The 23,807-nt window shown below is 36.1% G+C and overlaps 1 protein-coding gene across 5 annotated transcripts in view; it reads left to right on the top strand.

Moving 5' to 3' along the window:
* The window catches only part of LOC111874734, a 69,239-nt gene that overhangs the window by 24,892 nt on the left and 20,540 nt on the right, over positions 1-23,807 (top strand). For 4 of the 5 annotated variants that reach the window (XM_023870473.2, XM_023870472.2, XM_033755575.1 and 1 more), the window contains 13 exons: positions 609-799; positions 4,040-4,192; positions 7,437-7,542; positions 8,299-8,496; positions 9,344-9,544; positions 10,537-10,747; positions 11,514-11,665; positions 12,166-12,354; positions 14,443-14,581; positions 21,300-21,457; positions 21,875-22,089; positions 22,208-22,397; positions 22,665-22,962. In XM_023870473.2, coding sequence (XP_023726241.1) covers positions 609-799; positions 4,040-4,192; positions 7,437-7,542; positions 8,299-8,496; positions 9,344-9,544; positions 10,537-10,747; positions 11,514-11,665; positions 12,166-12,354; positions 14,443-14,581; positions 21,300-21,457; positions 21,875-22,089; positions 22,208-22,397; positions 22,665-22,962 — 2,401 coding nt within the window. The remainder of the gene's footprint in view (positions 1-608; positions 800-4,039; positions 4,193-7,436; positions 7,543-8,298; positions 8,497-9,343; positions 9,545-10,536; positions 10,748-11,513; positions 11,666-12,165; positions 12,355-14,442; positions 14,582-21,299; positions 21,458-21,874; positions 22,090-22,207; positions 22,398-22,664; positions 22,963-23,807) is intronic. The other variant, XM_023870474.2, reaches the window with a different exon arrangement.

The raw sequence follows: 23,807 nt of genomic DNA, 5'->3' as shown, positions 1-23,807 counted from the left end.
AGTATGGATGCAAATGTTGTTGAAAGGGGGGCAAGAGTGGGGGGGGGGGATGTGTGTATACAAGGTGTCCCAGGAGTTTGGTGCCATACTTCAGGAGCGTACTGAGGGTTCCATATAGAATAACTTTGAAATAGGAAGCCATGTCCGCAAACGTAAAATAACAGCACTAGGGTGGCATTTAAAATCATTTCGTTTAAACTTGGTGCCTCAACGTCGAACTGCATTGCATAGAGGAACAGCCATCCACCAGCACTCGTGCCATTGCAAAGATTGTGGGGACATCAAAATCAAGTGTTTGGAGGGTCCTGCATGACCAACAACTTTATCTGTATCATCCAACGTGAGTACACGATGTAGGTCAAGCTGACTTCATACCACGATTTGAATTTTGTCAGTGTATACTGAACCAGTGTTTACATCAGCCCAACTTCATGAATCACGTGTTATTCACAGATGAAGTGCAGTTTACAAGGGATGGCTGGTTCAACTGTTGAAACAGCCACGTTTGGGCTGTTGAAAACCCAAACGTTACTGTAGTTGGTTGATATGCCACTGAAGGCTTATTTGTATGACAGTTTGAAGTTCTTATATAAAATGAAAATTTTCAGTTGCAAGGAGTGGAATTGAAATCCCAGATCCAGGATATTATTGCCAACACTTTGGTTAAATTATTGCCAGATGCAAACAGCAGTTGGAATTACCACAGATTCAGGACAATAGAGAAGGTTGGAAGCCCTCTCTTGGCTCATTTGCCATCATATTTCTTGGCTAATCTTACCAAGCTGGAGTCTAGTAAATTGTAAGTATATACCTGTTAAGAGATCCAAGTATGTTGCATTATAAATGTTTCCTTCAGAGTAAAGTGAAACTTCGAACTTCATTGTACGAGGGGGTACCCAAAAGAAACCGAACTTATTTTTTTTTAAACTTATTTATTCAAATTTTAAGCACAAACCTTCAATCCCCTTCAAAGTACTCTCCACTTACACTAATACACTTGTCTAGTCTTTTATTCCATTTTTCAAAACATTGTCTAAATTCATCTTTTGAGATGCTTGACAGCGCCTCTGTCGTTTTTTCCTTCACCTCAGCAACATCAGCAAAACGCTTTCCTTTCATGTCTCTTTTCATTCGAGGAAACAAAAAAAAAAGTCGCATGGGGCAAGGTCGGGTGAGTATGGAGGGTGAGGAACAGGGGTCATACCATTTTTGGTCAAGAATTGTCGTACAGACAGGGCTGTGTGAGCAGGGGCATTGTCATGATGGAAAAACCAGTCACCCGACTGCCACAAATCTGGCCGCTTCTGCCACAAACTGTTGCGCAATCTTTTCAAAACTTCCAAGTAGAAAGCCTGGTTAACTGTCTGACCCTGCGGAACAAACTCTGAATGGACGACTCCTCTCACATCGAAAAAACAAATCAGCATTGTTTTCATGTTTGATTTCACCTGACGAGCTTTCTTGGGGCGAGGCGAACTTGAAGTCTTCCACTGGCTTGATTGTTGCTTTGATTCAGGATTGTAAGCATAGCACCAGGTTTCGTCACCGGTGATAATTTTTTAAAAAAAGTTTTGATCATTTCGGGACTCTTCTTTCAAAGCACAGCATGCTTCCACGCGACCTTGTTTTTGTTCAGCAGTCAGCAGTCGTGGCACGAATTTCGCAGCCACCCTTTTCATTCCCAAATCTTCTGTCAAAATTCGCTGAACTGAGCTCCAAGTCACTCCCGACAGCTCCACAATTTCTTCAATGGTCCGTCGTCAATCTTCCTTGATGATTTCACGAATTTTTTCAACATTTTCATGTGTTCGGGCCGTGGAAGGATGACCAGAACAAGGTTTGTCATCAATTGACATTTCACCATTTTTGAAATGGGAAAACCACTCAAACACTTGAGTTTTCCCCATAGCATCATCCTTGTACGCCGTTTTTAACATTTCAAGAGTTTCTGTTCCACTTTTCCCGAGCAAAAAGCAGAATTTCACTGCCGCACGCTGTTCACGAAAATCAGCCATTGCAAAAACGACGATCACACAAAATAGTTGTCACTATAAACTCTGCCGAAACTAGTCCTTACCTTCTGAAGCAACGGTAGTTGGCTTATCGACTCAGGAATGTTAGCTCTATGCGCTCATAGCGGCAAAACGCGGTACTACAAAAGCTCTGCCCACAAAAAAATTAGTTCGGTTTCTTTTGGGTACCCCATCGTATGTTTGGAATGGCAAATTGAAGTATTTTATAGATCTTAACACATTAAGGACCGGTTGCATGATAACATGATTTTAGGACATGTTAGGTTGTAACACACTATACCTTGCTCTGGCACCACCCAAGTTGCACGCAACTGCGTAATAAAACTCTGGAATATTTGCTTACTTATCAGTAACTTGATTTCTTAACCCATTATAAAGGAAAATGCTTTGCTGCTCTTCGAGCTGTATGTATCAGCCATTAGTTAGTGGTGGGGTATGGACAAGGACAAATTCTTCTCTGAAGAGCCAGCTGACCTGCCTTGTGAGATGCATAGTCATGGTAATTCAGAGAACAGCAGTGACAGTGGAGAACAAAGAATTGTGGCCACAAACACTAAAAGTGACAGTAGCTTCAATGATAATGGGGTTGATAACATTGCAGGGACAGTAAAAAATCTAGAAAAATTACAAAAATCTAAACCCTGATTCGAAATTGAAATACAAAGAATTTCTGATGAATGTGGTGTGGGAACTGCCCACATTCAAGCAAGTGTGACAAGGCAAAACTGGTCGCACAATGTTTCGTGTGGCCAGACATGCCTGGGCTACAGACCAGATGGTGGTAGCAGAACCAGAGTCAGACACAGACTTAGTGCGACCGGGCCCTTCAACTCCCACCCCAAACAGGCCTCATGTGGACCCCCCAGGGTGACTCTCGGGTGATATGTGGAAACATACCCACTTGAAAATTGTGAAGAGTGAACATTACAAGGGGAAGCATCCTTCTAGGCAGTGCCATGTTTGCGCAGTTCACAAAAAAAAGGAATATGTCTACATTGCAAGTTCTGTGTAATGCCACTTCACAAAGGGGAATGTTTCCAGAAATATCACACTCTCAAGCACTTCTAGGAACATTGGTAAGTGTTCTCCAAAAATGTTAGTTCATAAAATTAATTAGGAGATTTTATATTAATTTTTAAAGTGAACAGTGCACAAGTTAGGATAGTAGTTTAATAATGGTGGCCCCAGGGTGATTTAAATATTTAAATTGCTGGTCCTCAATGTGTTAATTTTCAGAATCTACAGTAACAGGAATGTGCCATGTGCATGTAATATTCTATATTAATTATTTTCTGATTGTCCTCACAGTTGTGCTATTGGGACTGGAGATAGGAATGGATAGAAATTAAATCTGGAGATAAGCAAAATTTGATCATATTTTTACATTCATGAGTCATTTTTCACTTCAGAACTGACAGTATAGTGCAGTAAGTAATGAACAGATGCATTTTCTTTGTTCAAGAATGATAAACTTGTTCTTAAAGTTAAATTTGACTGAACTGCAATGAGTTTATCTTCTCATGGAGACTTGACAAGATGGAGTTGAGCAGAATATTTAGACATAAGACAGAGGAAGAAATAGGATATGGGATGATGGAGATAATTACATAATAAGAAACATCACAATTTGTAGTCTTAACTAATATTAGGAGGAATAAATCAAGGAAGGTGAATTATCTGGAACATGTAGCATGCTTGGTACAGATAAGAAATTCATTCAGCAGTTTAGTCAGAGAAAATGAAGAGAAGGGAACACATGAGAGATCAGGCATGGATGGCAGGAGAGTATTAGAACAGATCTTAAATAGGATGGGAAATTGAGAATAGATTCAACTGACTCTGGATAGGGTCCAGTGACACAAATTTATGAGCATGTTTGAGTCATGAAAGATTAATTTCTTTACCAGCTCAGGCTGTCATGGAATCTAAACAATGGAGCCAGTCTTAGCAGGTTTATTTTTTAATTAAATTAATTAAGAATAAATATACAGCCAATATATTTTCAGCTTATTTCATCTTCGTAACTGGTTGTGGTCGAATCTGCCAAGTAATGTGTGGTGTGGAAAGACGGAGGCATCTAAGAGAGCATGGACAGATCTGATGTTACGCTCTTCATATCCTTTTAACCTATCAGAATGGAATGCAAATGATGTAAGAAGGTAATATTGGTTCCTAAGAAGGGCCCTTATTACAAATAAGATTCAAATATTTCTTTTTACTTGTGATGTTCTTAATCCTTGATTTTCTTCAGCACTAATTCTTCAAAATATAATGCTCATGTCAAAATCATAATGTCAATAGGTTGCCATGGCAGCTCACGTTGTTCTTTACAGATATAGAATTTTGTAGACACGTCACTCATTCCAAATAGCACATAAATTTGTAATCATAAGTTTGGAACATTTTTTTATTTATTTTTTATTGCAACATGTATTATTGACTATAGATGGGGTTTGGATTGGTGAATAGATTTATTGACCACTAACAGGTCATAATTACAAATAACTATAACAGTATTGCTGATTTCCACACTACAGATTACTCCACACAAAGTCTTCAAAGTCTCATTTCTCTAGTTGTTGCATGGTAACAGGTCTCAACAATGACTATTCTTGTGCAAGGTTATCACTAGGCATTTCTTGGTAATGAAAATTAGCTGGTCAACACACAATTGAATTAATGAACTATTGAACTGCCTTCTGACTTCTCTTACAACTGAATGAATGATAAATCAAGAGTCAGAGTCAGTCACTTTATGACTGGTGGTTTACCGCAAATCAGTTCATCTTGGTGACAAGACCTTTGAGACTCATGACCAGTAATTTTATTTTCCAACTGAACACTTGTGGTTATAACTTTATAACTTCAGGACAAACCAAATAGAGATCACCGTCTCCAACAGTTCCTCTATTATTCTGTGTTTATTGCTGTGGAAACTTGTTAATTTTGTAGCAATGGTCTGGTTTTCACGAGTTCAAAATGTTCACAATTTGTATCCATGGAAACGTGTTCTGCAACCACTTGATTTTAAGAATCGATCTCTCCATGGCAATGCACTTGCTAAATCGTTTCTTAGAAATGGCCCACATGTCACAATATTCTTTTAATTTCAAAATGCAGAAGTGATGGACTTAAAAATAGAGGCAGCCAACCACTTTCTACATCTATGTAGTGCCATCTCCCAGAAACAAGATTTCTACTAACACTGAATCATCTTGAGCCTGAAACTTTCTGTAAGAGAAATATTATATAATTCTTGAGTAATTGACAGAAAAATTAAATTTAAGAAATTCACAACATTATGCAATAAAATCTTGATTTGAAAATGGTGTATTTAATATTATATCATATGAAAATTACCCCTAAATATTTTAAATCTTGAATATACTGGAAGATGAATATTAGATCTATAAATTAACAAGAAAATATGATTTGAATTCATGAAATATGTATATGTTTGTCCTCTGTTGCCATCTCTTTTTGATATTTAACTGAATAGAATACAGTGGAACCTCGCTTAACGAGCCCTTCTCATAATGAGTAATTCACATAATGAGCAAAACAAATTGTAAAAAAAATGACTCTCTTAACGAACGACGTTTTGCATAACGAGTGACGGGAGGGGAAGTCCTTAATTGTGCGCTTGCTACATCAGTCTATGTTTAGTACTTGTTCTGCTAGCATCTTAGTGTCACTTGTGATCACACATTTTTCCAAACTTGTGTTCAGACATTATTTGTGATTTTTTTTGTGCAAAGTTTAATAACCCTTGCAAAATGTCCCTGAAGAAAAAGCCGCAAAAAGACAGCTGTAAGAGAATAAAAATAACCATAGAAATGAAATGTAAAATCATTGAAAAGCGAGAACGAGGTGTGAGCATAGCTGATCTAGCACACACATACAATCGGTCTACATCAACGATCTGCACGATTTGGAGTTGCATTGTGTTTCACAGCAAGAAGTTGTGGAGGAGAGTTTGTCAGAGGAGGAGGAGGAGATAACAGCAAAGCAACAATCTTCTGGCGCAATAAGAGAAATGCTGAAAGCATGGGAAACTGTTCCATCGTACATTGAGAAGCATCACCCTAATAAGGCAGTGGCTATGCGTGCTACAAATTTATTTAATGATAATGCTGTGTCGCATTTTCACCAAATTTTGAAGCATTGGCAAAAACAAATGTCTCTAGACAGCTTTCTAGTAAAAAAGAATTAGATATGTATCATAAATAACAAACTAATTATTTCGATTTTTTTTTTGTTTTCTGTAAATTGAATTCGCATTCCAGGTTGGTTCATTCCACGTAGAAGAAAAGATGGAGATGATTCAAACTCCTTAACAATGTATATATAATTTTCTTTGAATAAATGTTATACATAAAATTTTTTTAGTATTTTTTTCGGCATAGAACGTATTATCGTATTTTACATTAATTTATATTGGAAAAATTGTTTCGCTTAACGAGTGTTTCACATTACGAGTAAGATTCTGGAACGAATTATGCTTGTTAAGCGAGGTTCCACTGTATTATACTACAAACTGTTGCCTTTATCAGTCAGTGAATGGTGTCCACTCTTTTTTGCTCAGTTGCCCATTATGAATTTGTATCTTGGGCTGATGTTGAATATCCTAAGCTTAATGAAAATGTTAAACTTAACTTAACCTGCATAATGTGCAATTATCACCAACAAAACTGTATGCATTAAAATTGTGTTCCAACTGGAGAATTTACAGTGCTCATTATTACTAGTATTTGGTTCTTACATACCATTATATTGCTAACTTATTTGCTTTATATTCTGAATTACTATCAGTTGAAATATATTGTTGCTTGAAGTAACTGTAATTATCTGCATGCTAAAGTGTATGTGTAAAGAATTATGAAATGATGTACTAAATATTTCCTTCAGATTCATACAAATCTGTACTGTATGGCCACATAGGTTGTAAGGAAAGTATTTTATAACTATGGTTTCATGGAGATTAAAGTGTCATACATGATGTTTGAAATCAGAAGAAGTTTGTGTCAACGAGTTTTCAAACTTCACAGGAAAAATCGTTAAGTTACCCTCCATCTTCTTATTAAGCTTCTTAGAAAGCTCTCAGTTTAAAGATAAATGAGAGGATGGAGCTTAATATTAAGGTGCATCTTGAGGAAACAGGTTGCAAGGATGGGAGGCAATGTGGAACTGTATCAGTATTGTCAGGAATTATCTGAAGCTATATATAGTGTAATCAATAATAATGCTCTTGATCTTATGTCAGATGGTAGTCAGTATACTTGTAGGAGTAAATATTTTGTTGTTGCATGATTATGTTCATAGATCATTCTAGTCTGTGTACTGTATACTTAATGGGACTTACTGACATTTATTTTAAAGCCTGACCAGATGCATGTTCTTCAGGTTTAGGTACTTCCTGGAAGGCGCCACCCCAGATGAGCTTCAGCATCTGAGCGCACAGCAGTTGGAAAACACTGTACTCCTGAAAACAAAACTAAGCAGGCTTCAGGTTAGAAATTTCAAGTAATATTTTTTATCAATGGGCAAAACAATAATATTCAAACTTGGAATAATCAGATCAGTTTTGAGATATCTCGAATACACGTTAAAACATGAAGACATGATTATTCTAACACTGCCTATGACCATGTCTTGCATGTATCTTGGAAAATTTTGCACTTGTGTGGACTATGAGGGATTCTTCTTTGCATTCATGCTCAATTTGGAAAACCCACCATAATATAGACTCTGCAAAATGTGGTATTATCATAATTTAATACTCTAATTGGGAAGAAAGAAATCTCCAACATTTACAGTCAACTTCCCATGAAGGTGCTGATTTTGAAGAAAATAAAGTACTAATTGCTATGAAGTGATATCACTTCACTATGTTGGGACAACTACCAGAAATTAAGGTTCTTGATGCTGTATGGAAAGCCAGTGAGCCATTTATGAATGTGATTGTGAGTTACATGTACCTTCCCTGAAGACAATATTCTTTCTTGCTTTCATTTAATTGTACAGGCCATCTAAGAAACAATGTTATACATATAAACATATAAATCAGAAGATTCAACTAAGTAGTTTTCTACAATTCAGAATAAAGGAGAGAGTAAAACAAATTAAGTGCCAAGACTCTTATAATTTACCACTGACTAATCTGTAAATTCATATTAACAATATAGAAATGAAAGGTATGTAATAAATAATTATAATTTTTTGTTATAATTTTGACCTCATACATAGGTCTTCAATTTCCTTGCAGGTCCAAGCAATCTTCAACATTCTCTATTCAAACAGAGAGCTATCATCTGCTAACTTAACTGAGGCACAGCTTCTTCCAGTAGCCTTACAGCTATCTCCAGCAAATTTGCTTAGGTTCAGTGTTGCCTCAACAGACTTCAGAGTACTTTCATCTCTTTTTGAACAAATGAAGTTCTGTTCATATATAACAGCTAAACAAGTAAGAGTAAATTTTGTATGGTTACTGTAGTGAATGGGGGTGGGAATTACCTTACAATTAATGCTACAAATATATCTGATATAACAATTCAGTAATTGTAGTTTTACAGTACTGAAGACAATATGAAGAGGTAAACATAATGACAAAAGATTTGTTTGAATTTCCTAGTTCATCAGTAACTATTGGACTTTTCTTTTTAAATATCAATCAATGACATGTCAGTCTGTTATACAGTATTCTGTGCCAGCTGGCAGATTCATAAAAATAATCCCTCCCAAGCTGTAATTATTGAATATGGCTGTTTCAAATTAAAATAATAAAAATATTCAGGTTGGATACTGAATGGAGCTTCTTCAGTGTTATCCAATTATCTGTAATTCATGGTAGGAAATAATAGTTTTGGAAACTTCAGTGAACATGCCATTGTTTAAGTTACTGTGAAGGGAATTATGGAAAATGTTTATAAACAAATTTATAATGTTCAGGCCAGTTATGAGATAAACCTGCTGAACAGGCGCATATTATGCTGGGATCAAAATTTTTAATAGCCTGCCTCTGATCTCAAAGGTCTTATGAATGAAAAAGCACGATTTAAAATAGCACTGAAACGATACTTAAATACACACTCATTCTACTCTGTTGATGAATACCTATTGTCTAGAAAATAATTTATATATCTTTAAATAGCCTTGTGTATACTTATGTTTTGTATTTATGACATATTCCACATTCTACAGTCATTTTGACTAGTTTTGGATTCGTGGAATGCAATGCAATGTTATGTTAACATTTTCTCTTCCTGTAAGGATGTGCCTGTAGTTTATCAGAAGTGGTTTCTCATCTACAGGTAATGGAATCACTGATTGCTCAGTCACTGCTGTCAGGCAGACTTAAGAGTGTTGAGCCAGAAACATGGGGTAATGGAATTGAACACTTGGGGAAATTCGTCTATGTTCTTCCAGTAAGTGCTCTGGAATCCTACAGGTTGTCTCCACCAACAGCTTTAGTGCAGTCTAGTATAGACTGTGACAGAATAACTGCAAGGCAGGTAAGCAGATTATCAGAAAAGTTCTGCAAATAATACCATCATAAAATTTATGGCTTACTTTCTGGAAATATAGAGAGGTAAATAATATAATTTGTTTAGGATGTTGCTTGCATTCCTGATTTACAACTGTAAATTGGGGGGTGGAGACACCAACTCTGTGCCTCTGATTATGAGCAATAATTTGTCAGTAGAATCATGTCCCTTCAAAGTGGTTGTCGAAAACAGCTCCCTCCAATATATGTTTTCACAATGTTATATTCTTTTGATACCCCTTGAAGTTGTGGTTTTATAATGACATAGTAGTCTTGATTGGTTTCCTAAGGCTCTATAAAGCATGTGACACAATCTTTACAGCTTTTATGGAATTTCCCTTTTACTTACTGATTAATTAGTCTGCTGAAAATATATATGGCTCTTCTCTACTAAGTCATTTGTCCAAAGAAAGTGTCAAAAATATTCTTGTTGTCATTCATGAAGTAAAGGAAAATGAAAAGCTCAGTGGGCTTTTTGTGCAGTTTGCAGCCAGAGTCATGAATCAGTGGATATCACTCTTCCCTTGTGCTTGGAAATGCTTGCCAAATATTAACAAGGGAATGATTGTCCTTAGTCAGACTTTGTAATTTTGTCACTTATCTCAAAGTTGTTGCAGGGATTGTGCCTTCAGTTACACTATGTCTAAATCTTATTATATTCTTAACATAGTTCTTAAATTTTGTCAGGGATGAAAGTTACATATATTTTATCTTGTCATCTTTAAGTCAAAATAATGAAATCTCTGCAAATTCGAACAGTATTTTTAGTCATGCGAAGTGGTCAATACAGTTGTGCATAAGGACACAACAGGGTTTGGTGACTGCATGATTAGGGTGTCATAATTTCAATGAAACTATTTTTTGCTAGTGCACAAAAGGTATAACCAGAGATTTGGAGCTCCTTATTTACAGTATTGAACTTATTGAGGCTTAGATTTTAAGAACCTTGGTGTGCGCTAGGCTCGTCTGCTTACTGGAGACACTGTTATCAATCTGGAGAAACCAGACTTAATAATGGGCCAAAAGGGACTACTGCGAGCTCTGTCATCTTCTCAACTGGTATCAGCTAGAACTCTGCCACAGAATTTGCTCTACCATCTTCTGGTCAGCCTTCCATCTGGCATGCCCATGCAGGCTGCAGCTCTCTTGCAAAAGGTGGAAGGGCTTGTTGGTAAGGAATTTCCTTTAAATTATAACAGATAGAATTGTTATTGCTATTCTTTTTTTGACCGGATAGGCACTGTTAATACCATTATAAGGAAAAAATTGGAACTGCTTGACAGTTATTTACATAAGCATTTCTTTTAAGACTAATATTATGTGAGAATTTACAGAAACATATGAAATTTGTTTTATTGTAATTTGAATATTGAATTTTTTACTTCCATGTCTCCATTTTCCTTTTCGTTTGGGACAGTGGGTCCTGGCACTTGAAGGTAGAATTGAACTTGCATGAAGGTGTTNCACTGTATATAGGTATGAACGAGGAGAGACTTTGAGCTGGCTGAACAGCATTGTATAGGTTAGAATGTGACTAAATTGATATAGGCTTGCACCTTTTATTTTCCCATCTGTCTAGTGACAGTTAACTCATATATTTTGTTGTACAATTGGTTTGCTTCAGATTTCACCAATCAAGTGCATATTTTGGAATTGTTCAATGCCTAAGTAAATTCTAAAGACCGTGATTGATCAGAAGTAATATATTATGCATGTGGACTCTTCATTCTGATAGCAGAACTTAAAATTACACTATCTGAAGCATTGCAACTGTAGTATTTTCATGTAAAATCTCTTTTTCTCTAGCACAACCAAACATTTTAAATACAAATGTAGATCTTGAAATGAAACAAGTGAAACTTCAAAATTTCAAATATGACTTAGTTCTAATACCATGCTACATTAAAACCATTTGTCATTTTCCAATTTGTTTGAAGGGGATCGCTGGACTCTGGGAAAAATGTTATCAAACAAAGACCCACATCAGTTTTTTGAGATGATGCCATCCCGAAAAATAGCAAGAATTGTAACAGATATAGAAAATATAAAGGGGTTTGAGAATGTCATTAAAGGACTGCCACCAGCTACTGTAAGTATTTCCGTTCTACGTAAATGAAAAGTGTTAACATGTTCATGAATTCTCTTTAGGTGTCTAGAAGTCTGGTTGATTTTTAACGAGGAGTAGGTGGCAATTACTCAGTAGATTGCTGGACAGATAACATTTATTAGAATGCATGTAGCATGTGTATATTTGTTTCTCTGTAATTGTGGCTATTTACTCACACTTTTCCTCATCAAAAACATGTCTAAAGGGCCAGCAGTAAGTTACTGACTAGTAGAAGGGAAAATAAAAAAGAATTTTGCTGAGAATGAAGAATATGAGAGTTAATTATGAAATTTTAGAAAGGTACTTCCATGAAACAAGTACATAGTCTGGTATTTGTACATCTACTATATATGATCAAGAACTATAAATCTGCTAAATTAGAAGTCTGGATCAACTCTGATTGTGAGCTTATTGTAGATTTCCTGTATCAGTACTTGTAAAATTAGTAAATACTTTCCTAAGACACCATATTTCATCCACAGCTCTCAGTATTATTGACTGCCAGAAGAACAAGACTGCAGGGTGGCAAGTGGACTTCAGATACTCTTCTGTCAGGTGGTTCAAAACTTGCTCTCCTTGGATTGACATGTAATGATATATATGCTATGGAAACTATGGATTTCATTTATATAATGGAGCAGTACAACAGAGTCAGGAATGCTCTGAAGAAGGTAAAAAATTATTACTTCACTTAATTCTGTATTTCAGCATCCTGTTGCAAATCTTTAACCAAATGTTTATGTATTCACAGTCCGTCAATAATGCAACAATTGTTTATTTACCATTTAACACTTAACACAACATGTTTTGGCCATAGATGGGCATATTCAGGTGTTTTAATGCATTCAACTGTTACACTGTTCTGAAGTGCGCTAAAATCGTGCATTGCAGTCCACTTAAAACAACATAAACAATTACTTAAAATACATTAACATTTTCCATTCAAATTTTTTCGTAAAATCCTATTCCACCTCATAAGGGGTGTTGCCCACTTGTTTAGAGTTATATGTTTATTTCAGAAAGTTTGTTTCAGCAGCTTGTTTTTCTGTTTGTTAGCCTGTTTTGCTTCTCTGTAATATGCCTCCTGCTTGTGTGCTTTTCCTTCTAGCAGCGTGTTGTGTTGTCTTCACTTAAACCTGATGAGATATTTTCCAAAAAATTTAGATGTATATGTTCAGGATTTGTAGTTGTGGAGGTGAAAATATATTGTGACGTATTGCGCTATGCAGGACACCCCCTCCCCTGCCAGCGGTGACGCAACACCTCCAGAGCATTGCCGCTGCTATGGTAACAGGCCAGTCAACACTCCGCCCCCTCCTGCAGTTGCTACAGAGCACTAACTAACTCTCATACTGCTCAGCCAGCTTTTATACCGTTCGCTGTTGCCTGTTGCCTGTGCCAACATCAGTGTCGTGTGCCATGTCACAGTAGGAAGAGCTGTCCCGTCACTGTGGGGTAAGGGGGCAGAACGCTGACCAGCCCGCAACTGCAGCAGCGACAGCGCTCGATGCCGCCACGCCAATGCTGGGGAGGGGGGGAGTGTCCTCCATAGCACAACACGTCACAATATGTATATTAAAAAAAGGGGCAAACATTTCAGAAGGAGATTTTGGTGCATATATTATATGAGTATATTCAGCAAAGTAACATCTATGAAGATACTCAAACTGAATTAACAACACATTGTGTTCCACAGTTTGATTTGTTACTTTCAAGATAAGGCAGTAATATTCAGAATGAAGTTCTGCACAGAGCTTAAAATTTCATTGAGTTCAAGATATTAATGGAAAAGCATATTTTTAAATAAAGGAGGGGCTTTAAAAGAATGCATATTTTGATACTAGGAACCTGTTGTAAGAAATGAGATTTCCCATCTTGATTGTGATTGCATAACTCGTGCATCCTTAACTTCCATTCACGACATTAGCAGTGTTAATTTATACTCCTGTAGAAGATTCTTTCATGATTGCAAATATTCTTGGCAACGTGCCTGTATATATTTAAGTTTTTACTGCATATTTCACTGTTTTTTGAGGAATATGGAGACTGCAAAAACGAGAACATCAGGAATGGTAATGGGGAAGAAACAACAAATTGAACAATTGAAAAATTGTTTGTGGTATTAGCACATGTTGACTAAATGTTGACTAAGCACATGTTGGTTATTTAGATACAGACTGATATGTAAATTCTTTCTTTATTTGAAATTAATGGATAAACTGAAGTTGCTTATCATGTACATAATTTATACGCTGCTTAAAGTAACTGATAATAAAATATTCATATAAATATATTAATGAATTCTGTGTAAGGTTGAAAGCTAATGACCTTCATGTATGATAATTTCAAGTCTTCATAGTCATGCACAAGTAAGACAAAGAGTGCATACACAAATCCAAAAACTTTTCTCATTCAACTGGTATATCATTTGGTATTAATTTTGTTCCACAACAACAAAATTTATATTCTGAGAACTAATGTATAAAGATAACCACAGGAAGTAACCAGATGTGCATTACATTTCATGTTGTGTGCACACATGCTCCATTTCAAAGTCTCTTCCAAAGGAGTTGCCTTAACATTTTCATGTCATTCTTATTTATTAACTTGTGTGTCCTGTGAACCATAGCTTGTGGCAAGAATTAATATATAAAATAGCATATTGCAATTCTGTTAATAAATTATTCCAAACTATTTCTTTGGAAAGGATATATACATCAATATATTATTAATGGTAAATTAATGTTTTAATTTTTCAGCCTTTCCCCAAGGATCTACAGTACTGTTCTCAGATGGCTTTAATGAGTTATCTAGAGAAGAAAGGAAGTTTGCAAAATTTTAAACTTTCTGAGCAATTGCTTGACTATTTAGAACCAGCTGAGACAGAAGCAATTGGTGGTAAGATCTTTAAAACTAACCATAATGATCAGTAATACAGAACAAACTGCATGAAGAATGAAGTAAACTTATTCCTGCCTAATGTGAGCATACACTGTTTCAGAGTTATTTTGGATAACAGAAACTGAAATTACATACCTTTTTTGACAGTGTCATAAACTACTTACATGGAGATAATAGGGATAATGGACTGGTTAAAGATGCATACTTTTCCAAAAGATTAATTATCTCACCTGTTCCTGTCTTTATATTTCTGAATTCCCCAATTTTAAGCACACAGATAGAGCAAGACCTCCATTTTGCTTGACCTAACACAAAATTGCAAGAAGGTAGAGTTAACCAGTCAAGTGGTTATGATGCCTATAGACATCATTTGGTACTGTGTATTGTAGTGGCTATAATGTCTATAGACATCATACATGTGTGTAACTAAGAAGGATAATGGACTGGTTAAAGATGCATACTTTTCCAAAAGATTAGTTATCAGAGTCTTCCCTCACCTGTTTCTGTCTTTACATTTCTGAATTCCCCAATTTTGAGGGCACGGATAGAACAAGACCTCCATTTTGCTTGACCTAACACAAAATTGCAAGAAGGTAGAGTTAACCAATCAGGTTATGATGCCTATAGACGTCATGTGGTACTGTGTATTGTAGTGCCTATAACGTCTGCAGACATATGCATGTGTCTAACTAGTCCGTTGTAGATATAAGGCCAGTTGGCAATGCAAACCTGTACGTTGTGCTTGCAAGATGTTCTAGTTACTTCAGAGTGTGACAGAAAGTTGTTGATTGCTTGATAGCGGTCCTGAGTTTGAGCTCCTTTGACTAAACATTATAGCAGTTCCTAGCAAGAAGATGCCTGTAGGTGATGCAGTGTTTTATGAACTGTTAAAAGAGAATGAATACAGTGATATTTCAGAGAGTGAGTAATGTAGTGATAGTGAAATAAATATGAACATTTTGTCAGGTGGTGAACAAAGTGTCAGCTGTGATGAAGCAGAAAATATCAGTGACAACAGTAGCATGTAACCTGATGTATAGGCAAATTTAGATGCTGAGCAACCATATTTTCCATTCACTGGCAAGCCTGGCATAAATATTGATTTAGAAGACTCTAGTAACATGCCACTGCAGGAGAGCTAAGAACATATAAAAGAACCACTTGACTGGTTAAAACTGTTTAGCCTCTTATGGATATTGCAGTTCAAATCTTAACATCCTTTATTGCAGAGGGTTTCTTAACCACCTTCCTCTTGCTTAATATTTTCATTTGTGAGGTATGTCATACTGCCTACATGGATTAAGGACATGTTTTGTATGATGTTTTATACCATTAAAGTTGAGCAACATATTGTCTCTGCTGGCATAAATATAATTTTTAAAACTGCTACAAAAGTAGTACAAAACCATTACCATAAATTTGCCACGTTTTTGAAAACGCTGTCTCATATTTGCAAGGAAATGGAACCATGAAAACATCAAAGCTGTATCCTAATTTGCATCTGGTCTATCCCTCTTCAAATATTTAACTTCCACCTCATTTATGCCCTGTAGTGTATGGGAATATGAGATCTCATGCTTCTTCAAATTTTTCCACTATGTCATAATATCTTATTAGCATATATAACATGCACATTGCTCAGGAGTTCCTTCTCTGATAACAATTATAAATCATTGTGATAGCACATGGTATTAGAATGTGGTTTTTGACAAGTTCAGGTATTACCTACATAGAAACTATTGCTTTCTGAAATGCATTCCCAATCAAAATGTGGTGCATGGAGGCAATGCTAACAGGATAATTTCCCATTGAGAAATAATGAATTATTGTAGGAAGAAATAAGTTTAAAACAGTTATTCTAAATTTTGTTTCTTTTAGTAGTTTAATTTCCATTTCACTTCATAATTGCTACAACAGTAACACACAAACAAGTTGCATCATTAAATACATCATTCTTGAAATCCTTTTGCCCAAATACCTGAAAGTTTAGAATTTGTCAATATACAATCACGCTTGACATGGTTAACCTATAATTAAAATATAACACACATCATCAAACTAGATAAACAGTCAAATTAGATACAATATGTAAATTGAAATGCAAGCCAACTCTACAAGTTCATCAAGAGAATCTCAGGAGTATTAACAGTAAATCAGAGAGTTCTACATATGAGCATGTCAGTCACTGAACACATTAAGATATTGCAAGCAACCATTTGTTATCTAGTTCCATTCTGGAAGAGATTTTGCTATGCTTACTACTGTCCCTCTTAAGAGGAACTCTTACATTGTATACAATAGAGGATGTAGTAAAAATAATTTTAGCCCATGTTTAAAGCCTTTAGATCCATCTGATTTTTTTAATTCCAAAGGCAGTCTATTATACAATTTAATAACCATATTGATAACACTCTTCTTAAAAGCTGATGTGTTACAATATGGCACATGAAAATCATTTTTCCTTCTAGTATTACATTCATATAAATCTGAATTTCATGTAGAGTATAAATTATATTTCTGAAAATAGCACAACACCACAAGGACATACAAAGAGGTGACAGTTAAAATCTTTAATTCTTTAAAAATAGGTGTGCATGATGTTCTGCTATTTACACCTTTTGTTAAAAGAAGTATCCTTTTTTATTTTCAGTAATTTGCTACTTTCACTTTCTCCACCCCAAAAAAGCAGACCTTAAGTTAATAATAATAAAAATTTGACAAAGTATATATTTCTGAGTATATATAAACTCACTACATCTTTCAGGGACTTAATAACATGCCTTATTCAGTTTTAGACATATGGACTGAATATGTGACCTCCATTTTAGATTATGTGTTGGATACCTAAAAATCTGAACTGTGATGTATAATTAATTTTTATATTTTTGAAAGTAATAACTGGCTCTGAAATGTCATACAGTTTATTTAATTGGAATACCGTTACTTTGGTCTTACCAGTATTCATAAGCACGTTGTTTTTTGAAAACCAAGATTCTAGCTGGATCATCACTCTTTCATTTTTTCTTGGGGAGTAATGTAATTCTTATCTGTTACCAGTATATTGGTATCATCTGCATAAGGAACCACTTCTACATTTGATATATGATGTGGTAAATCATTTATATATAATAAAAACAGGAGCAGGCCCAAAATAGATGCTTGAAGTATTCAGAGTTTTGTATTTTTCAGTGTAGAATTGTACCTGATCATAGAATATTTATTGTTATTAGAGGTTATTTCTATATACTGAGAACACAGTGGGAGATAAGATTTTAACCAAACATTAATTTTCCCTCTTATTCCATACTGATCTAATTTTTCAAGAAATATATCATGATCAATAATATCATACACTTTTGGGAGATAAAAAAATTATACCAACTGCAAATGGCCGCCTGTCCAGTGCTTCCTGTACATTCCCAATAAAGGACTTACACGCAGATATGGTCGACTTATTTTGCTGGAATTATTGATTTTCTGTTAAAATTTAAATTTAATAATAAAGATACCAATCTCTTATACACTATTTTTAAAAAATTTTTTGAGAATATAGACATAATTACTAATTTCATGTCCATTACCCTTTTTATAAACGGGCCAAATAATGTGAACACTTCATGAACAGAAATAAATCAGTGTTAGATAATGGTAATTTAATGCTGCTTTATTACTAACTGTCCAGTATAGTGATCTCTTTGTTATAATGCTTCCTTTATATAAGAGAAACTTCAATCTAATAAATTATGCAACTTCACAAAATATTTTAATGCAGAATACACGTATAATTTGGTGAACATTTTAAATTGAACAAAAATCCAGTTTTATCAGTAAAATTTTGTGATGAACTTAATTGTATAGTATTATCAGTAGCTGTAAAAGCGCAGAACACTATTCCATAGACTGATACCCTTTCTATGATGCCACTGTCATTTTCTTCATCAAGTAACAAGGAAGTTCTTCCTTCAAATTTCAGGACAGTACATACCTTGCAATAGGGCATACCTTTTTCTTGCAAATCATCCTGAACGTTGAATTTGAGGTTTCTGCAGCAGTTGTTATGAATTCTGTTTTCTTGAATCTAATGCTGTGTAGTCTGGCGAAAGTCAGCATACGTGGTGTGTTCAAAAAGTATCGAACCTTCTTTTTTCCCGCGTAAACCAATGAAGCGTGGGAGGCTCCCTTTGGTGGAGATGTGGAGGGGATATTTGTGCGCAATCGTGAATTTTTTCCCGCCCGCTGAAATCATCAGTCACTGGCAGTCGGCCTATGAGTGAGGATGTGTAGCGAGCACTCGTCAGATTCTAGTAAGGTGTAAAATGATGGAACAACATGAGCAGCGATGTTGCATCAAATTTTGCCAAAAGCTTGGCGATACCCAAATGGAAACCATTCGCAAAATTCAACAGGCTTTCGGGGGTGATGCCAAGAGCAACTCACGGATAAAGGAGTGGTACAACCGCTTCAAAGATGGCCGCACATCAGTGGACAGCGAACCACATTCAGGCAGACCCTCAACAAGCCGAAATGAGAATGTCATTGAGCAAGTGCGGACTTTGGTCATGGAGGACCGTCATATCACAGTCCGAGAACTTGCGAACGAGATAGGGGTAAGCATTGGATCGGTACATTCAATTTTGACTGAGGATTTGGGCATGAGGAGAGTGTCCGTGAAATTCGTACTGAAACTGCTAACGCTGGAGCAGAAGCAACGCCGTCTGGAAATCGCACAGGACATGCTGGACAATGCAAACAGTAACCTCAACTTTCTGAACACTGTGATCACAGACAATGAGTCATGGGTTTATGGGTGCGACCCAGAAACCAAGATGCAGTCGTAACAGTGGAAACATCCGACATCCCCGAGGCTAAAAAAAGCACGTCAGGTCCGCAGCAATGTCAAGGTCATGTTGGCCGTTTTCTTCGACTCCCGTGGGGTTGTGCATCATGAGTGCGCACCACAAGGCCAAACCATCACAAAGGAATACTACCAGGCGGTCCTTCATCACCTTCGTGATGCTGTGCGGCGCAAACGACCGGATCTGTGGGCAGCAAAAACTTGGCAGGTCCATCATGATAACGCACCCGCCCATTCTGCACATCTGATTCAGACTTTCGTCACCAAACACAACATCCCTGTGGTTCATCAGGCTCCCTACTCCCCCGACATGGCTCCGTTGTGACTTTTAGCTATTTCCCAAGCTGAAAATGCGCTGAAAGGAACCCGATTTGAGTCAAGAGAAGACATCATGCGGAATACGACGGCCCAGCTAATCACCATCCAAAAGACGCGTTCCAGAAGTGTTTCCAACAATGGCGGAAGCGCTGGGAGAAGTGTGTGCATTACCAAGGGGACTACATTCAAGGGGATTAGGGTTTTGTACCTCCAAATCAGTAAATGTATTTCTGCCGACCAAAGGTTCGATACTTTTTGAACACACCACGTATGTTATTGAGGAACACATCACTGCTTGCTGCCTGCTTCATGCTTGTTTCTTGCTTGAATTATTCTTTGACCCTGAAGATGAGGGCAATATATTCCTCTGAAATGTTGGTGACTTTGATTGGACTGCATTGGGTTATACGCCAGAAGACAAAACTCTTCATTTCTGATCATCTTCACATCTCATTTGATGCTGCACAGAACCTCAGCAGGTTAAACGACATGCAGTAATTACAGAAATGTAAGAATCTGTAGTCTATGTGAGAGACAATGAAGCATTATTTTGCAAAATAAAAAGGTAAAGTTGTTCCTGTGCATAACTAATTAAGCACAATGCCATGAAGCTATATGGGGAAGTAGATGTATAGATCATGTTTTCTTTATTTTGACACTAGTTGGAGGCGAGTGGTCAGCTTCACACCCCGGCCGCTTTACCCCTGAAGAAAGATCCCCTGGTACCCATTGGGTAGGAGGCAGGGTGGTCCTACAGCTGGTTCAGGGCGACATGGAGAAAGGAAAATTCTTGACCCTAAGAAGCAATGATTAATTGTAACAATGTTAAAAGTGTGTGCATTCAAGGGACATTGTATTTGTTCAAATTATGAGTGAGCTTTGCATTCTGTTTTGATTCACAGGACAGTTATTACAGTAATATATTTTCAGAAGTACAATGCTGTATTTGAAAATGGATAATTTATTAAAATGTCCTATCTGTTTAACATTAATTTGTGAGTAAGAAGGTCAAGATCTCTTAAACAAGGAACATCATGTTGCTTTTTCCTCTGTTCGTTCAGCATTTGTGCCAACAATATGTTGTTTCCAAGAGATGTGAAGAATCTTTTCTGGAATTACTACATTTAAAACTTCTTGCAATGTAAATTCTATGAGTTTTATGATTAGTATTTCCTTGCATTTTGAGACTATATGTTACAGGATTTTTTACTTTCTCACACAGATTTTATATATGAATATTGTACTAAATACAAATTTGCAAATGTTATGGAAAAAAAGTATGTAATAATTAAAATGATTAAATTGAAACATAAGTGAGGGAAATCACTTTCATTGCATATTCCTGAAGCATAATTTTACTGCAAGTGTTGTAGAATTTCTCCACATCAAATGGCTGGTTTTTAGACATTTATAATTTAATAAAATCCTACCATCTGAAATGCATATTAATATTAAAATGTAACCTATCACAATCTATTGCATTGAGATCTTTGTATTTCAGGGTCTTAGTTACTGAAACTAATACAATTTTATTGCTAACAGGTTACATTTTGGCAACTCTACCAGTTCAAGATATTGAAAAGGCTATCAACAGTCAACATATGTTGGAAACTATTGGACAGTTGTCTCTACCAGAACTCCTTGTAGCTACAAAGGAAATAAAACCTTACAAATATGCACAGCTGCTGTTGAAGAAACATGCAAGTGTTAAATTTTGCACCCAGTATATGTAATTGAAAATATAAGTTTTAAATTATTATGATACACTGTTAGTCAATCAGCTGAGCGTATGCTCATATGCGTATATTTGAGGGCCCTTCTGATAGGTATTATTCTAGTTTATAATTACATCTTCATAGCAGTGATGACTTGCATTGATAAACTTAATTCAGGGAATGGATATCTGTGATTCTTAATATTGTGGCATATTTATGCCATTCAACAAATTAAAATGTGGCATTAAGTGTCTAACGGTGACTGAATTACATGACAGAATTTTGATGCAGTTTGTTGCAAAGCAGTAAGTTCTCAAAGAATCTAGGTACCACATTAGTGAACAGAATTATTGGTATACATTTTTTCAATATTAAACGTTTCACTTGTACTACCTTTTACAGGAACATCCACATAAAAGAGTAACTGAAATAAAAGCATTTGAGATTTCCAGTTTGGGAAATCTTGTTCACTTTTTACCAGCAACTGATATTTTAAAGATAAATCCAGTTTCCATGAAGCTATTTGTTGAGTCATTTGGTGATTCAGCATCAAAAATAGTCTGTGCAAATTCCGTTACAAGATCAGCATGGTACCAGATCTTTCTGAAAGCATTTGGGTAAGAATACTAAGAATTATAGTACTTAAAGTAACAGTTTGATATTAAGATTTTGATACCCTTGTTTTGTAAAATATATGTAAAGATGGTACAGCCTGTATTTTCCTGTTTTCTGCAGAGATCCTTTCAGCTGGACCTCTTCAGTATTAGCCACTCTAGGTGACTTCCTGTTGGTGGTGCCAAATGAGGAGTTAAATTCTGTTCCTCTAGACAGTTGGAAAGATGCAGCAGATACTCTGGTAGAGCAAACATCCTACTATATGAAAGTGGAATGGCCTGGAATTGTTGATCGAATCCCACTCTATCAGGTGAGGAACAAATTTTTCATTGCATCCTAACTTCGTTTTCTTCAACTTTTATATTTATACCAATTTAGGTCCTGTGAGTTTTAATTTATTATACAAATTTATAGTGTATTACCATGACACTGCCTTGTGGGACAGGAGTTATATATTTAATCTGCTTATATTTGACATGAATGCTGTTACAGATTTGAAAATGTTTTAAAAGTAAGAATGAATTCTGATATTGGTTCTAGCAGTGTATAGTTGACTTAGGAGTTTCATGATTTTCAGGCTTGTGCTGAGATTCTTGAAGATTCAGAATCGTCGAACTATGTGGCAGCAGTTCGTAGGCTGGCACGCTGGCACCTTGCAGCAGTTCAGAGCCAACTGAACACTATTGTCAGTGCCTCTCAAATGCTTGCAACAGTTCATCAGTCAAAGAAAGAAAAACCTGTGAGGAAAATGGTCATTCCCAATCTTCCTATTGAGATGAAACACCCAGACACTATCATTAAAGTCTTGGTACCAGATGAAGTTGGAAAGTCAATTATAGTGAAGAAGCCAGGAGCAGAAATGGAACTTGGAACAGGTTATTTCACAAATTCAGATACTATAAATCTGTGCTAGGATAGCGCAGTCAGTATAGCGACAGGCTTTGGGGTGGATGACTGAGGGGTTGGAGTTTGAGTACTGGTGGGGGCAGAAATTTTCACTTCTCCATGTCATCCAGACCGGTTCTGGGACTCATCCAGCCTCATATTCAATTGGTACCGAAGTCTCTTTCCTCGGAGGTAAAGCAGCAGGAGCATGAAGCTGACCAGTCACTCCCAGCTAGTGCTGAGGTCAAGAAAATGTGGATTTATACATCCACTCCCCAATACGCCTTCATGTCATAGTGATTAATTAAGTTAGTTTAGATACTGTAAATGTTAATACATATGTCACATACTTGGGAGTGTTTTCTTTGCTAATTGAGGAATGACATGTAACTGAACACAAATAATCAGAATATATAGCTGATGATTAGGGCTCGGATTTCTATGACATGTCATATTTTTATCCTGGCATCTTTTCACATGTATAATTAAATATAAACGCATTTCTGACTCTTGTGAACATGAAAATACGGTTTTTATTGGTCATATAAGTGCATATTTGAACCATATTTTAGCTTTAGGTCATATTTGGGCCCGAAGTGATATAAAATCATATTTTTGGTCGTATTTTAGGCAAGTTTCACTTATTGCTCAGAAATATATTTGCAAGTATTGGCAACGATGTTATTTGGAACTTCATTTGTTAGAAATATTTGGCCTTTTGTAATGGGATTTGAAGCAATACTGTACAGTGTGAAGGGTAACGGTTCTTGACCTGGCGTAGAATCAACCACTTTGAAAAGAGAAATTGCCACCTCTGCCTCTGTCTGTCTGTCTG

This window comes from Cryptotermes secundus, unplaced genomic scaffold (assembly GCF_002891405.2).
Source record: "Cryptotermes secundus unplaced genomic scaffold, Csec_1.0 scaffold390, whole genome shotgun sequence".
NCBI lineage: Eukaryota > Metazoa > Arthropoda > Insecta > Blattodea > Kalotermitidae > Cryptotermes > Cryptotermes secundus.
This window is presented reverse-complemented; position numbering and strand designations above follow the sequence as displayed.